At 40.2% G+C, this 17,171-nt stretch overlaps 2 protein-coding genes across 2 annotated transcripts; one reads left to right on the top strand and one right to left on the bottom strand.

Annotated features, from left to right (window-relative positions):
• Positions 1–548: 548 nt before the first annotated feature.
• LOC138603622 (C-X-C chemokine receptor type 1-like) lies at positions 549–2,292 on the bottom strand. The gene is made up of 2 exons (XM_069675492.1): positions 2,280–2,292; positions 549–1,695 (listed from the first exon to the last, which is right to left on the bottom strand). The coding sequence occupies exon 2, from the start codon at positions 1,691–1,693 to the stop codon at positions 620–622; it is 1,074 nt and encodes a 357-aa protein (XP_069531593.1). The 5' UTR covers positions 1,694–1,695; positions 2,280–2,292; the 3' UTR covers positions 549–619.
• A 5,463-nt stretch (positions 2,293–7,755) lies between these two features.
• Positions 7,756–16,340, top strand: arpc2 (actin related protein 2/3 complex, subunit 2). Its single transcript, XM_069675517.1, has 10 exons — positions 7,756–7,963; positions 9,114–9,148; positions 9,513–9,625; positions 10,817–10,862; positions 11,128–11,314; positions 11,418–11,511; positions 13,015–13,141; positions 13,224–13,324; positions 14,042–14,142; positions 15,875–16,340. The coding sequence occupies exons 1-10, from the start codon at positions 7,890–7,892 to the stop codon at positions 15,894–15,896; spliced, it is 900 nt and encodes a 299-aa protein (XP_069531618.1). The 5' UTR covers positions 7,756–7,889; the 3' UTR covers positions 15,897–16,340.
• Positions 16,341–17,171: the final 831 nt, after the last annotated feature.

Genomic DNA, 17,171 nt, shown 5'->3' with positions numbered 1-17,171 from the left:
AAGGACTTACATCAGAGGCTGGAAATCTGTAAGCTTTCAAGCATTAAATGTAGACAAACAAATATCCAACAGGTGGCAGCAGTGCGCCACATGAACCAGAATGACAGCCGAGCAGAAGACACAAAAACGATCATTAATAACTAAATCCTAACTAAATATCCTGAATGTGTTTTAAAATACTTTTACACCAAAGTTTCCCTGTACATCGGATTTATATTAAATAGTATGATGCTTCAACAATTCAACTCTGTTCAGTAACTCGAATATTGAAGTAAGACCACTTCCTTTTTTCTGGTTTCTGACAACCTAAATCACAATTAAGCTCTCCACCATTAAAGATCCAACATTTGTGGTTGTAAGTGAAAATATCTTGACAACTTTTAGATGAACTGACACAAAGGTTTGTAGAGAAATTCTTTTTTCCTTTTAAGATGATTCCAATAACTTTCAGCATTGTAGCAATCATGCTAGCATTAGCATTTAGCTCCCACAGAGCTGCGGAGTCTTGTTCAGACACTTCTTCTTATGTATCCATTTTAAACCTATTGCGCAGGCTGACTCTGACTCTCAGGACGTCGAAGCTTTGAGACATAAGGAAGAACATTGTGTATTAAAAAGTTCAGAGGACAGCTCCTTTGCCTTCTGAGGTCTGAGACGTCGACCTGCTGAACTTTGACCCCGACGTCCTCTCCTGTCTGGCTTTCCTCTGAAGAAGCAGCGCCATTCTACTTCTGAACCTCTCTCCCACGAAGGCGTAGAGGACGGGGTTGATGCAACTGTGGAGCAGAGCTAAAGTGTTGGTTATATCCAGAGCCAAGTTCACTGACTTCCTCACGGCACAGTCGTACGGTATCACATGAGCCCTCATGAGTGTGTCCACCATCATGATTATGTGGTACGGCGTCCAGCACAGCAGAAACGCGATGACCACGGCGATGATCACCTTCATGGCCCGGTGCTTCTTGAAACCTCGAGTGCTCAGCAGCCGTGTGATGGTGATACTGTAGCAGGTAATCATGACGCCAAGAGGGATGATGAAACCAAAAATATGGCGGAACCCGCGTGTGGCTAGCCTCCACGAGGAGGCGCTGCCGATGTCGAAGTTTTCAGAGCAAATAATCCTCAATGGGTCGGAGTCAAGCTTGGAGGCGTCGTTGAAGAGCGCAGGCAGAGCGAGGGCAAAACCAAGAGCCCAAACCCCCGCACAGAGGAACCAGCTGCACATCCTCTGACGACTCCGCAAACTCTCGCTAGCATGCACAATCACAAGATAGCGATCGATGCTAATACAGGCTAGGAAGAGGATGCTCGTGTAGAAGTTAGCTTCGATGACGAGGTTCAGGAACTTGCACATGAAGTCCCCAAAAAGCCATCCTTGGGGCAGAGCTACGGCCCAGAACGGGAGCGTTAGCGCCATTAAACCGTCCGCTACTGTCAGATGGAACAAGTACACGTCCGAGGGAGTCAGCGCCTGTTTGCTGGTGCCGATCACCCACCCGACCAATAAGTTCCCCGGTATGGCGAGTAAAAAGATGACAAAAAGAATGATACACAGGATCAGAGCTGCTGTAGGATCCAGAGGTTTTACCTCACATGGTAATGTCTTTGCATCCAAATCGAGCGTGACATTTCTGTGGTTGGTCTCATTCAGTATGTCCCAGATATCTTCACTAAAGGTGTAGGTAAACGACATGTCTGTGGAGGGAAAACAGATTGGTACCAGTTCAGAATCACAACTGTACAAAGACAGCTTTTAATTTCAGCTTCTGTCGCGTTTAAAGTAACTGAAATGTAAAATTCTACGCAGTTCAAAGCTCAAATAAAGTATTCAAACTGTAAACAATCACTTCAGGCTTGCAAATTGAGCAGTTTTAGCGTTAGCTTATCAGCGGCTAGCACGTCTACATCATGCGACAGTCTAGGATAGCGGTGAATATTAAAATGTAGAAACCAGTAGCACAGGTGAAGAAGTGTGCAGACCACAATGTGACTTAGTATTCTAAGTTAAACAGCAATTTTTACCGTGAGTTCACTATTTTTATGCTAACATTAGCCGCTAGAAGCTACTGATCATGACAGAGCAAGTATGGCTGCAAAAGCCAAACCCCTGAGTGAGCAGGGATGCGTTTTATTTTATAGGAATCCAGTTTTCACTTGTATAAAGACAATTAGGTTCCTTTTATTTTACAAAAGTTAAACACTAATTACCTAATTACTCTAATTAAGTGTCCCCTCCTTCCACTTATCTCCTATAAGAATACACGGGTTCTCACACTCACCTTACTGTTCGCCCGTGACGTTCAAAAATGCAGCTACACAAATGAGTCTGTGTTGAAAATCACCCTTTAAACTGTGATTTTTTTTTTGTCATGGAGAGTTGACCCAATGTCCTGTTTACTTCCCTCTACTGACAACATGAGCTGTGTCCCTGTTTTAAGTCTTTGTGTAATCACGGATGTGTGGTAAAGTGTTTTACAAATCAGCAGGTGTGACATTTTCTGGAAATGAAGTGTTTTGTTCTCACGTTTGCTGTTGCAAAAGTTCAGAAATATTCCCCCGATGCATCATTCATAACTTCCCATTTATTTAGCTTTTTGGTTTTTGTTTGTTTGTTTTGTCCTGTCGTCTCTCCCTGTATAACCCTGTCATGTTTTATTTATCCTTACGGCACTTTCTTCGCACAATAAAAAAAAACTGACCATAAGGAATGACTCAAAAATTTTAATAATAAAAAAAAATTGAAAAATACTGTGTTACATTTTGAGCTACGAGGGGCCTCACTACTGACACATTCCTCACCTCTCCTCACTTCACCTTTGTCTCCATAAATCACCTCATTCAAGGTCATGAGAGCGAAGATGCACAATTACTACAGCAATGTGTTGCATCACAGCTGTAGCTGTCCGGACACATAAAGCATCCACATCACTGACTGTGTCACCGCAGCCTCCATCAGGACACATGACAGTCCCCCGACAGGACAGGCCTGTTTTTAGTTCCTGCTGGCTTTGGCAAACACGGTCATGGTCAACAGTGTGTGTGTGTGTGTCTGTGTGTGTGTGTGTGTGTGTGTGTGTGTGTGTGAGAGAGAGATTGTGTGTTAAGTCACAATTAGAAAAGAGTAAATATCACTGTTTTTTTAGCTGTTTTGTTCAAGTTTAAAATGTAAAATAGAAGCCAGGATACAGAAAACTCACAATACTTGTCTGATCTATTAATGGTAAGATAAATATAAAAACTAATACAACTGTGTCTGCAAATGAAATTACATGTGTTGTCAGAGTGGAAATTTACATACATAAAATATATGGGTCACGTTCGTACAATTCTGTTAACTGACCGAAATATTGAATAAATTAAAAAAAAAATGAAATAGATCATTTAATTTTTATGTATGTATTACTTTTACATTTTTTCTCTTTTAATAAATTTATTTTTTACTGAGACTGGTATGTATTTTATATTTACATTTTTGCATTCCCCTCAAGTGTCAAATTGTGACGGTGGGGTGTAAAATTTTTACAAACAAATTTAAAAAAAGATTTTAAATTTTTTTCTTATTAGTGTGTCTTTTCTTTTTTTTTTTAACCATTTTTTTGGTTTGTCTAATTTTGTTTTCTGTGAGCTTTTATGTTTTCCGTTTTTTTTAATGATGAGTTTCGCTGTTGCTGATGTTCTAAATTTAAATGTATGTTACAGTGGATATAAAAAGTCTACACACCCCTGTTCAAATGCCAGGTTTTTGTCATGTAAAAAAATTACATCAAGATAAATAATTTCACAACATTTTCCACCTTTAATGTGACTTATAACCTGTACAACGCAATTGAAAAACAAACAGAAATCTTTAAAGGGGAAAAATATAAAATAAAAAACTTAAAAGAACCTGGTTGCATAAATATACACACCCTTAAACGAATACTTTGTTGCAGCACCTTTGGCTTTTATTACAGCACTCAGTCTTCTTGGGTAGGAGCCTATCAGCGTGGCACATCTTGATTTGGCAATATTTGCCCACTCTTCTTTGCAAAACCGCTCCAAATTTGATAGATTGCGAGGGCATCTCCTGTGCACAGCCCACAGGTCAATCTGTGCCAGTACTTATGTACTAACGTACCAGTCCATATTTAAATATATGTTTTTTGATCAAATAATAAATGCAATAAAAAACAGTAAAAAAGAAAATCTGAAACAAAAGTTTTAAAAAAAAGTGCTCTTTTGACAGCCTGATTGTTATTTTTCATCGCTCAGCAGACCTTTCAGTTCTTCAGAAAGCGTGCATTTCCTTAAACCAATCTTGGCACAGACATGTACCTTCTTTGAGCCAGCGACAATTTTCCTCTGAAATTCCCTGACTGACAGCAGGAGTATTTTTTCACCCAGATCCAGTGAAGACAAAATATTTTCTCTTGCTGCAGGAAGGCTGACATTTTCAGGTCAGAGGTTGTCAACATAACATGCAAATCCATCCACTCATCGCATGTGTGAAAATGACCAAACATGCCTGGAATTCACTTTATGATGTGACTTTTCTGTAAAAAAATATTGTTTTTATTGTTTATTTGACATTTTATTGTCTATTTGATAAGATGCTACCTCTGTGACATTAATTCTTCCCCACAGTCAGGGGGGTGTCCAGGCTTTGTTACTGGGGAGGCCCAACTGGGGCTCTGACTAAAGCAGGGGTGGCATGAGGTATGTGTACGTGTGGTCGCCGGTTTTGCTCAGCAGTTGAACTCTGTGCCCCTTGGCTCGACCCTGACCTCCAGGCCCTTTACTGCATGTTATCCCAACTCTCTCTGAAGGTGCTTTTCCACCAAAAGTACAAGGAACTTTTAGTTCCAGGAACTTCTCTTCAAGGCCTAAAGTCCAGGGAAGATTATGCAAATCAGGCCAGTGACGTATGGAGAAGCAACAAAAGTAACTGCACTACACCACCAGTCCAGTAGGTGGTGGTGAGAAGAAGATGAAGGACATACAACAATAAAACGCGATGAACGGGCCGGTATCATCATTTGTGCCACACTACAGTTAGCCTGTTAGCATGGAGAAGATTCAACCTGTGCAGTTTTTTATTGTGCTTTATTGCAATACAAATGGATTCATTGAGCACAAAAACTCACGTCTCCCACTTCCTTTTGGCACACACAACCTCACGCCGTGTGCGCGCTGCAGGTGTAACCGCTGGGAGTAAACACGTTATGTTTCCTGTAACAGCTGCACCTCGTCCCGCTGCTGTGGCTACATGAACAGACAGTTCACGGAGCCGCGGAGTGTTTACTTTTAGCAGTTACACCTGCAGCACACACGGCATGAGGTTGTGTGTGCCAACAGGAAGTAGGAGACGTGAGTTTTCTTTTCTTAAAGTTACTGTCATGGTGCAGATCACGCTGATTAAACATACATTTGAACACCATTAGAAACAGCTGATGACATACCGTATAAATAACACAGCAGCAGCCCACAGGTCTATTTGTATTTGTTTTATAAAGCGTCTGAACCAAGGGTTGTAAAAGTAAAAGGGGGGCTTTGTTGTGTTGAAGGAAATAGACTTTAAAGTCCTAAATAATTAGCAATATAATTATTAATTGTTTATATGGACATGAAAACAAACTGCATTAATCTGGTATAATTTCGTGTTTATTTTAATATTGCAACAAATATCGCAGAACAAACTAAAAGATATCTCCATGTATGTTTTTTCCAATATTCCTTGCGGGTAAAATACAACACTGCAAGTACTCGACCAATCAGAAACGATCAGCACTGCAGGCCCCGCCCTGAAAGTTCCTGGACCTTTGGAAAGCACTACCCACCAAGCAGGGACTTTTCAGGGGGTAAATCAATTACCCTTGAACTAAACTTAGACCCTGAATCCTCGGATTGAAACACACAGAGTTCCTCAAAAGGTTCCTAGTTCCTGTGGAAAAGCACCTTTACATGTTAGTCTTCCGTGCTAAATTCTTAAAGGACTCAAGAAGAACATCTATCTCCAAAAGTCACAGTAAAAAGTAGCAACAGAACATAATATGCTTCATTGACACACGTCCCACCTGACTGAGAAATAAGCCAATCATAGTGTCGGATTTTGGGGTAGCGCCTGAGATGGCCAGTCAAAATTCAGGGGGGTCTTGCCACCCCGGGCCACCCTCTGGACACGCCCCTGCTCACAACTCTTTTTATGACTTGTGGTGTAATATTTGTCCCTGAAATTTTTAAAACCAAAGTGTTGTTTTATATCCAGACACCAGGGACGCGGGGACTATTTCTTTATTTCTTTCACAGAAGTCTCTGCTGGTGTTGTGTTGCTCAAGTAAAAGGAAAAAAACGACAGTAAAAGAGAACAGAACGGAGGAAAGAGGAACCATGTAATTATTTAAAGTGCTCTGATGTCTGACGCTATGAATGCAACACATCAGGTTCCCCTTGAAGTGTTTCTGGTACTTTGTTTCCTCTTAGTCAAATCTGGATTAAATTAAACCTGGTAGCTTATCTCTTTTTTTAAGAGATAAGCCACAGTCAGGTTTATTCACACAATATCAAAGCTCAGGGGTTTGGTCTGGCAGTGTGCTTCATGTGTCGTTTATTAAGCACTGTTAATACAGAAACGGGCCAGGGTTTTTGTTGTGTAATTACTTCTAACATATTTATAGAAAACATGTCAGACTTTGTACGGGAAATTCCGTGTCTCACTTCATTTCAAAATAAGAGCTTAAGAAATAGGAAATTAAATAAAATCTCACACTGGAGAGTAAAGAGGAAGATTTGCATTTTTGCCAACAAACACAACTAAAGCAAAATGTATCTAAATAGTTATTGATTAATCTGCTTATGAATGAATTCTGAAGATTTCTCTAAAACATGCAGAAATTTGTACAGGCTTTGGTACAGTCTCGTTGGCTGCAGTGCTGATAATTTGCTTCGTGTCCCTACATGTCTGTTTTTTCTATTTTATTTTGAAGTTAATATAAGCGTACTTTCTTTATTACATTCTTGAGCTTCCTCTTTCGTTGAATAACTCAACCAGAAAGCTCTAAAATGACGGACTGCTCAGCTGTAACATCCGTAAATCAGTCAGTCAGGATGCTGTGCTCTTGTGGTGTTGACAGCATGTACAGCCGTTACTGATAATTATTTCAACAACAACACGCCTGTGTTTTGTTTTACGACTTTTTGATGTTATCACTGTTAAAGAAAAAATGTATGTTTGGTTTGACAGGGAGAATAGACGGTTAAGATATAGAAGATTTTAGTTTAAAAGGAGGTCATGCTGTTATGAATAGTTTCCCTGCAATACCAAAGAGTTGATGGAAAACAACTCTGATCAAATCTTAAAAAACAAAAACGATTCAACTTTACAAAACAGGTCAGGCCAGGTTTTTTTTATTGCTATTGAAACTTTTTGAGATCAGAGAGACTGGAAAGTATCCCATATTTATTAACAAAGGTAAATAAGAAAGCCAAATATTAATTCTCTTACAATAATAAAGGTCAAGGTCAATAATATGGTACAAAACAGTTGATATTGTACTGAATGTTTGTTTAATGTCTTTATTGTCCTTCATTTCCTTAATTTACAATTAAACAATTAACAGTAACAGTTTCTGTCGTTCATTAGGTCAGTGTCATGCCTGTTTCTTTTCATTCCACCGACCCCAATTATCAGTTTTGTTTTGTCATTACGAATTTATTACTGGCAAAACTGCGGGCACTCTCATCTTTGGGGTCCTGAGTGTAAAATACGCGGAAGTGACAGGCGGAAGGAGCCTCGGCGGAAGCGGTTTGGTCTGTCAAGGGAGGAAAAATTAGCCGAATTTGACACAAAGAGGTTAATCCCACCAAATAGCACCGATCATTCCCCCTTTTCCTCGACACCGGCGTCCGCTGCGATGATCCTGTTAGAAATCAATAACCGTATTATAGAAGAGACGCTGTCGTTGAAGTTCGACGGCGCATCCAACGGGTGAGAAATCATTGTTACACCTGGCTAGCGTCGCTAACGTCAGCTAGCTTCCCTCTTAGCGTTTTAATGAAGATGATGGCTACATATTATTCTAGGGAGGGAATTCCGGATGCAACCGTTAATCTTTTGCAGCATTTCACAAGTCAGCTGTGTAGTTTTATTTTTTATTGTGAAAATAAAAAAAAATGGCGAAAGCTGAATTAGCTTGCTGATCCGCCGTGACTGGTTTGCCTAAAGCTGGGGTGTGTCTGAACGGTCAATCTGTGCCAGTACTTATAACCCCAAAGAATGTATCTTCCCTGGTGGTTTTTCCACAGTCCGTTAAAGGAAAATAACAGATCATTTTACATTTCTGTTTTACGGATGACCTAAAAAACATCAAACAATTATAATTAAAACGTTAGCACAGCATAAAAACTAGCTAGCCGACCGCTACACGGCTAATGTTTATGGCTAGCTTATTTGTAATCAGCGGAGGTTGTTCTGTTAGATAGCCTGATATCAAAACAAAAACATCTTTTAATGACTGGACTTGCAGTTTAATCAAGACATTGAATTAGATTAACAGGGGGAGTAGATCAGGATTCATCCTTTCTGAAAGGGGAACAGTTTTTGACACAACTGGTCAATCAAAATATCACTAACGACTCATTTCCGGTGTCCCTTGCCCACGTCATGAGTCATTAACCGCGGTGTAACTCCATAACATTGATTATATGATTATGAAGTTTGTGTTTCCACTTAAACAATGCATTAAATTGCTGTCCACCCTGTCATAGAAGCAGTTAGCGGCTACTTGTTAGCCAACCATCGCCCCTCTCTTTAGCTTCCGCATTCTTGTCGCCAAGCTGAGTCAAGTCTGTGCAGCCAGCAGCAGCTCCTTGGAGCATGCAGAGTATGCACTTTGGACATGCTGCTGCAGCATCTACCTTTTAAAGTATTCATTTACTACTGTACAGAACAATAATAGTGTTTTGCTGTGATAAGAAGTATAATATTATCCACAAAGAAAATCCCTAATAAAACCAGTGTTAAAAGATTTTTTTATTTGCACATGAGAGGGATTTTGGTCAAATAATACGTGGGCTTAAGCATTATGTTTATTCTCTTAATACCTCATGAACCCCCCAACTTTATTTTGTCCCTGTAGAACCAAGCCAGAGGCCGTCGATGTGACGTTTGCAGGTGAGATTATGAAGTGTTTGTTGTTCATTAAAATGTCCTTGTTTTGCTACCACCACACAGCTTCTTGGTTGCACCTTATTGAAAATAAGTCAGTTTTTAGTACTTAGGATAAAGCTAATATTGGTGGCAGTACTCCTTTTAACTGTGTTTGTTGTATTCAAATGAAGTTGCTGCAAGAATACAGGGTCAGCCCAGTAATCGTTGCAAGGCCACACAAAGTGTTTCATCTCACATATGAAATTGAGGTCACTAATTAAGATTTTTCCAACTATGAAATGTGTCAGTGTGTCTGAGGCAAAGGGTTAGAAGCTTGTCCTTTATTAATCACCTGCAGGCTTTAACGTTGCTCGTTTCTGTGCTGCAGATTTCGATGGCGTCTTGTACCACATCTCCAACCCCAACGGGGACAAGACCAAAGTGATGGTCAGCATCTCGCTGAAGTTCTACAAGGAGCTGCAGGAGCACGGCGCTGACGAGGTACGACACGAAAAAAATTCTTCTCTGTGCCTGCCCGGACAGAAACGGGGGGCCTCAACACTCAAATTTAAATACCCATTTCACATTCCTGAACACAAACTGAAATGCTGGTGTTTTTTAGGTCTAGTTCAGTTTATGGTCTGTAAAAAATGGTTGTGGTTTTCCCAAATAAACCGGACATGCACGCTATCTTCTATGTTTTTTTTAATGAAATACTCTACATTTTAATGCTAACATTTCTTGCTAATCCTGCAGACATCCTACAAACATGCACTGCTGCAACAATTAAATCATTGTCACTGAAAAGTCCAGGCAAGATCAGCATCAAACAAGAAGCTGAATGAGCTCATGATTACTATTTACACACACACACACACACACCTCCACCTCCGCTACGAGAGCTCTGTTGCCATGTAAGGAAGAAAGCAGCTGCAGAGGCTTCTGCTAGAAACAGGAAGTGAGTGTGTGTGACTCACCACAGGCGAGGAAGTGCTGACTGCGAGAAGCAGCCACTGTGTGTGTGTGGATGTCTTGGCTGCCGTCCAGGTCCAGCCGACTTCCCTTCTTGTTCTCTTAAGCAGAGGGATAAATGAACAGTTCAGCAGTGTCACAGCCAGTTATTCATGCCGTGGAAAGTCTATTTTGAAAAGCTTCTTTCTCACACATCCTTATTTATTCTTCATTAGCTAAAATGCTACACTGTCTTTTGTGTGTTTTTCTTATTCCTGCTACCTCACTTCATTCCACAGTGACAGGTATCCATTAAAGAGGCCCTCATGTGGAGATTCAAACCTCAAATTGACACACCTCCTTTCCTGTCTTTTGTTGCGCAGCAAGTTTGTTTAACCGTCTGGCTCCGCTTTGATTAGTGTTGACATTTCTGCTGGTTTCTTCCCATCTCTTCAACTACCTGCTTTGTCTCCGAAGATTCCCCACAGGCGATAAAACCCGAGCGTCCGTAACTGTGACAATCAAAGGGTGGCTTTGAAAGTGCCTGTTAGAAATGTTTTGAGTCTCAAGGGGAATCTGGGAACCCGAGCATCAAAAATACACAACATCTTAAGTCTGATTTTTAAACCACTTCCTGCTTTCGTCTGTCAATGTTATTTCCTTTGATTCCTTTTAAAGCTTTTATTTTGAAAACTGTCTTTAGAGAAGTCTGAAACAAATAAAGGTCCTTTTTGATTTCAGCTGCTCAAGAGGGTCTATGGGAACTTCCTGGTTTCAACAGAGGCTGGTAAGTCCTAAAAACAGTCACTGTTCTTGTTTTAGAAATTACTTACAGCCTGTCATAGCAAGCGAAACTGCCTTTGAGCATCACTGGAGTTACTAACACCGCTAATATTAGGTCTGTTTTAAGATATTTGCAACCATAGTGATCTTAAATATGAACTTACTTTCTCATTTCTAGAACATCTCTTCTGGTATTTGTTTTGTGGTAGCTAAATTGTTCCTTTTAATAGTAAAACTGGTGGCTGGTTTTCTGATCCGTTTCCTCCCAGGCTACAACGTGTCCCTCCTCTACGACCTGGACGCGCTACCAGCCAATAAAGATGAGGTGGTCCACCAGGCGGGCATGCTGAAGAGGAACTGCTTCGCCTCCGTGTTCGAAAAGTACTTCAAGTTCCAGGAGGAGGGCAAAGAGGGCGAGAAGAGGGCCGTGGTCCACTACAGAGACGATGAGTCCATGTACGTGGGGAAACTCTCAGTTTCACATGTGTCCTAAATGTGTCTCTAGTTCTAAATGGGTTAATGTATGTTAAATGAAATGTGACACTTCCTGTCTGCTCAGGTATTTGGAGGCTAAGAAAGACAGAGTGACGGTGGTGTTCAGCACGGTGTTCAAAGACGACGACGATGTCATCATCGGAAAGGTCTTCATGCAGGTGTGTGAGGTTATACACACACGAAACTCAGTCATTTAGCATATGTTGTGAGGTTATACTAGACTGCTGTATCCCAGTTCAATACTGCATACAGCATGCACTGTATACTAATTGTCAGACTTGAACTTGAAAATGCCACTGCCACATCAACAGCACACTGAAGTCCTTTTTTTTAGTGTGTATGCTTGTCCAGGGTGACGCGGCGCTGTTGAGAATTATTACATATTTGATGTTTAACACTAAATTATGAGATGAATTATGATGTGGAAATTAGGGATAGACCGATAATCGGCTGGGCCGAGTATTGGCGCTGATATTCGGCATTTTGACGCATATCAGCATCAGACCTGCTTTTTTTTTTTTTTTAATAAAAAAAAAATATATATATATATATTTTTATTTTTTTTTTATTTTTTCTTTTTTTTTTTCTTTTTTTTTTTCTTTAATCCGATGGCCGATAAGAGATCAATTTAAAACTGGGTTAATTTGGCTTTGATGCATATGCTTAAAGGCATTTAAACAAAGTTAAGTGTTGGAGTTTGTATTATTCAAACTTTTGACGCCAACATTTTCACTTTAGCTGCAAATGAATATCGGCTTCAAATATCGGTTATCGGCCTCCTTGACTACTAATAATCGTTATCGGCCCTGAAAAAACCATATCGGTCTATCTCTAGTGGAAATTTCCTCCAGCCTTTTAGGTCTGATTCATAGTAGGAGATATCAGCTTCAGTCTTCAGTCAAAAAACTGAGGCAATATGGCGTCAACATCACTGAAATAAAATCTATTCTTAATTTAGTCATGTAAGTAAAAAGGAGCTACTACCTGTTAGCTTGTTTCACTTGCTAATAAAGCACAAAAAGCATAGCTTGTATAACTGATTATACAGTGTTGACACAATGCTAGCAACAGGGAAGTTCATGCAAACATTCCAAACTTTAAATAACAGTTTTCCCTGTTTGAGTGACACTGTGTTTATGTAATGTATCTTGTAGTATGTGGAATGAAACGGAGACACAGTTGAGCAAGAATGTCGGCAAGGTGGAAGCTGATATGAATTAGTGTAGCACTGTTATCTGAAAAAGGTAGCTTATTTCATTAGCTACTTAGCCTAGCTAAGATTCGCAAATTCATTCAAGCAGCTAACAAGCTAACAGTTAAAGAACATAAGTACTATAATCATGTACTAATAGGAAAGAAAACATGAATTCTTAATTTTCTTTTGGTTTTTTTAATCTTTAGTGTAAACATTGAGCAGACTGCCATCTTTTCTGTTAAGCTAACATTTGTTCAATTAAGCTAACATCGCCAGGAACTGTCCTGGAAGACCATAAGCTAAAACTCCAAATGCACACAGTTCATTCTCATGTATTTATTCTACTTAGCTAGGAAGTGTAACTTAAATGTATTAGTAGTAACTAACTTTTACTGTTATTTAAAGCTAATAAAGCAAAACTAACACTCTGAAACTGATACTGTAAATGTACTTTTTGTGTGTTTAGGAGTTTAAAGAGGGGCGGCGAGCCAGCCACACAGCCCCCCAGGTGCTGTTCAGCCACAGGGAGCCCCCACTGGAGCTGAAGGACACGGACGCCGCTGTTGGGGACAACATTGGATACATCACCTTCGGTCTGTAACCATCAGCTTTTGTTGCATCTGCCATTATGTACATTGGAAACTGATGTTTGTGTGCGGTTTCTGTTGTTTGCAGTGCTGTTCCCGCGTCACACCAATGCCAATGCCAGAGACAACACCATCAACCTCATCCACACCTTCAGGGACTACCTGCACTACCACATAAAGTGCTCCAAGGTCGGTAAAACCTATTATATGTTATAGAACGCTTGAGACTAAAATTTTAGGTCTGATAAATGTTGCGTAACAGAGCTATATCAGAGTTCAGGCCGCACCTGTCCAACAGGCTGAAAGTCTGTTTTAATCACAGGCTACAAACGCACCACAAAGCCCTCCTCTGTTTGGTGCCTCTCCACAATAGAAAGTCTGGCTCAGTGGGTGAGATCAAAGAGGGTCCCCACCTTGCTCTGCCGCCCCCTCAGTGATCACAAAGGTTTTTGAAACAGTGTGGGCGTCTGTGCACACATTACACAACATGAGACATGCTTCGAATGGTTCCTCTAATGGACTCTTCTCCGGTGCAATCAAAGCCATTTTTTACGTGACTTGGAAATGAGGGTGTGCAGATAATGCATGCGGATGCTGGACGCATCAGACAGCGGGGAGTCTGCGTGGGTGACGCAGCAGATGGATTTATGAACAGATGACATGACAGTAGGTTAATTGTCACTGTTGTCTCTGATGCACCGTGTGTTTAAGATGCCGCAGCTGTCGCAAAATATTCTACCTCTAATCTTTCTCCAAAGAAAAATCTAAACTATGTCGACCTGCAAAAACAAATCATCTCATTATTATATTTGTAAAGATTCCTTCCAGATTAGCTGAGGGGTTTTGTAATAGTTTCGGGCACCTGATGGGATTCTCCTCATGCGTAGCATTCTCTCTCTCCCGCAGGCCTACATCCACACACGCATGAGGGCCAAGACGTCAGACTTCCTCAAGGTGCTGAACCGTGCTCGACCCGACGCCGAGAAGAAGGAGATGAAGACCATCTCGTAAGTAGCCTCGCCTTGTCGACTCCCACCTTTACTTACATCCTTAACTTTGCACATTCAAGTATTTAGTAATCCAAAGAATCCATGTAAGAAGAACAAGATATGGACGAACTTTGAGCTAAAATTTAAACAGTAAAAAGAAAATGTTTGCTAGCCATCCAGCAGACATCACTCATGCTAAACTTTAAAAGAGCATGTGGAATTGTTATAGATGATTTGCACAGACCAACGCCATGTTTGCACACCGTCTAAATATGCACTTTTAAGATATTATAACCACGTCCATATAGTTGTAGTTGTATAACCTTTAGCTTAGCTTTAGCGCTTTGGTTCCACTTGTTTTAGACGTCCACTTTCATCAGCGCTAGCTCACATGAAACTTTGCGTTTGAAAATGGCAGTGTGCTCTGACATGCTAGCTCAAACAGCTGTTGTTGTTTATTTCTGCTGTGTAATTGGCTGTAAATTATCCATATCGATTAAGAAATGTCCAATGTTTGTCACTGTTATTGGTACAAATTAAACACAATCCCTTGCTGAGATTATTTTATCACCGCAGTATAAATCCTTAGTCACATTTTTTAAGGCCTCCTTTCTGCCTTTTTTTAAGGGGAGTCTTAACTCATTTTTCCCGATAAAAGCATTATATAGCCTAACCAGTTTCGGTGCATTTTCTAAGCAGGGATTATATTTCCTTTCCTTGAGTTGACTTCAGTCTGCACCTGTGTATCTTTTAGTGGTTTCGAGGTGTGTGGCTGTTTGCTTGGACTGTTTTCCCAGTATTTGTAGTGAGTCAGGAAGGAATTTTTACAGCTCTCAGCTTTACTAAAACCCCCAAACAGCTGCATTTACACGTTTTTCCCCTGTGAAATTATTGGAGAATATATACTGTCAGAGCAAAGAGAGTCTTTGTTCTGTGGTTATTATGTAACTGGAATAAGCTGGAAACGCACATTAACTGCCAGCTCCTGGGTTTGGTTACAAGGTACCAGGAAACATTTTTAACCAGAAATTCTTACAAACATAGACCCAATAACAGACACGCAAGTATACAAATAAATATAAAACAGAAATATGAGCAGACAATACTTTGTTTCGACACGCAATCTTGTTGTGTCAGAGGTGTTAAGCTACAACAAAAAATTAGTTATAAGCAGTTTTACGCTTTTGGTTCGGCTTGAAGGATATATCAGTACTTTAAAAAAATAAACAAGCTTATTCACCTTCTTGCCCAGAGTTAGACGAGAAGAATGATACCTCACTTGAGTCTGTTTCATAAATATAAACCAGATAGATAGCAGCTAGTTAGCCTAGCTTAGCATACATGGAAACGGAGGAAAACGGCTAGCTTGCCCCCACAAGCAAATGTAAAGTTCAGTTATTCTTGGTATGTCGTAATTGTTCAATCTGAACTCAAACCAGAGTGTCAAAGTGACAAGTTGAGTTTTACAGTGCGGGTATGTGGGGGACTTTTTCTTTGCTGGGTGCAGTGACTTTCTGGAAGTTAATATGGCCACCTGGCAAAACTCACCATGATGTAAAGAGTCCAAATGAGGGATAATGAATGAAACAGTGAGCTTAGGAGGTGCTTGAGGGCAACATTTGTTATTCTGGATAAGAGCCAGTTTCTAGTCTTTATGCTAAGCTAAGATAATCTAATGGGTTGCTGGCTTTAGCCTAATACTTAGCATACAGACATAAGACATCAGTGTGTTTTCTTTTTGATTTTCCAGTGGAAAGACCTTTGCCCGCTGAGGCTGAAACCCACCAGAGATCCAAACCCTTCGAGGACACGCCCAAACGCGCTACACTGAGACTCAAACGCCACATCGGACAGGACTCCAGGACGCATCAAAATGCCCCCGCCCAAACCCCAAAAACGTGTCCAGTCTTTTTTTTTTTTTAATGAATAATAACGTTGGCTCTACGTAGGGAAAGCCACGGCTCAAGATAAATGGAAAAAAGGGCATTCCTTGCTTTGCATAGTTAAAGAGAATTATTAGTCCTATATAAATATATATATGAAAAAAATTGAAATTTTTGATACGATATCTTTTACTCCATTTGGTACTCTTGCTTGCCCCTCAACCCCCACCATACAATATCCATGTGTTGGATGATTTCAACCCCCCTTCCCCCCCTTCTTTCCTCTCTGTGCTTTCATGTTGTCTGTACCATTGTCATTTAAAAAAAAATAAATCACTCTTACAAAAAAAGAATCTCTCTGGTAGTTTTTTGTGCTGCCTCTGACCGTATTTACCTATAACAATATAATATTACATGTTGTTGAAATCCTTCATGTCTGCCATGATCCCTCTGAGCACTGTGAGGAGCAACAGGCACAGCTGTGCTGGCTGGAGTAAATGAGACACAGGTGAACTCGATCTCCCCAATCAAGGTTCTTACAAATAGGGGGAGAAGCCATTGTTCCGTTTGCTCTGCCACCAACCAGACCTGTTTTCTCCTTTGTCTGTCGAGTGCGTCTGATGTGAGTTTAACTGGATAAAGTCATTTTCTGTGGAATCGGCCGTCTCATATGCCATATACCTCATGTTGTTATTCAATGTCCCTAAGCTCCAGTGCTCCTCAGTTAGGTTACACCTAAAACACTTGCCTGCTTTTTTAGCAGCTACTGTATCTAAAGCGAGAACAGTGCCTTATTTAGATGAATAACACTTAATTATGCTCATATATAGTCTTATTAACATATATTTAATGTTAATAAGCATCTTATAAGACTTATAAGGGTCTTATTACCTATTAACTAACCCTTGTTACAAAGACCTAAATTTAAGCAACACTGTTTGGGCCATGCTAGCTGGTAGTTTACTGGTTTAAGGGACAATAAATCTTCAGGCAGGTGCTAAAATGTATTGATTAAAAAATGAATCAATTGAAATTAAATTAACACTTTCAACTTAAATGTGAAAATGTCCTGTTTTTATTGGTCGAGCTTGGCGCAGTCAACTAGAGGTAATAAGATATTTGATCATGTCAAGGTCGGCTGTAGGATATTGTAACACTAGAACA

Source organism: Semicossyphus pulcher, unplaced genomic scaffold (genome assembly GCF_022749685.1).
Source record: "Semicossyphus pulcher isolate SPU_LCO1_2020_fin unplaced genomic scaffold, fSemPul1.0.p SCAF_24, whole genome shotgun sequence".
Lineage (NCBI taxonomy): Eukaryota > Metazoa > Chordata > Actinopteri > Labriformes > Labridae > Semicossyphus > Semicossyphus pulcher.
The sequence above is the reverse complement of the archived record's forward strand: the minus strand, read 5'-3'. Positions and strand labels throughout refer to the sequence as shown.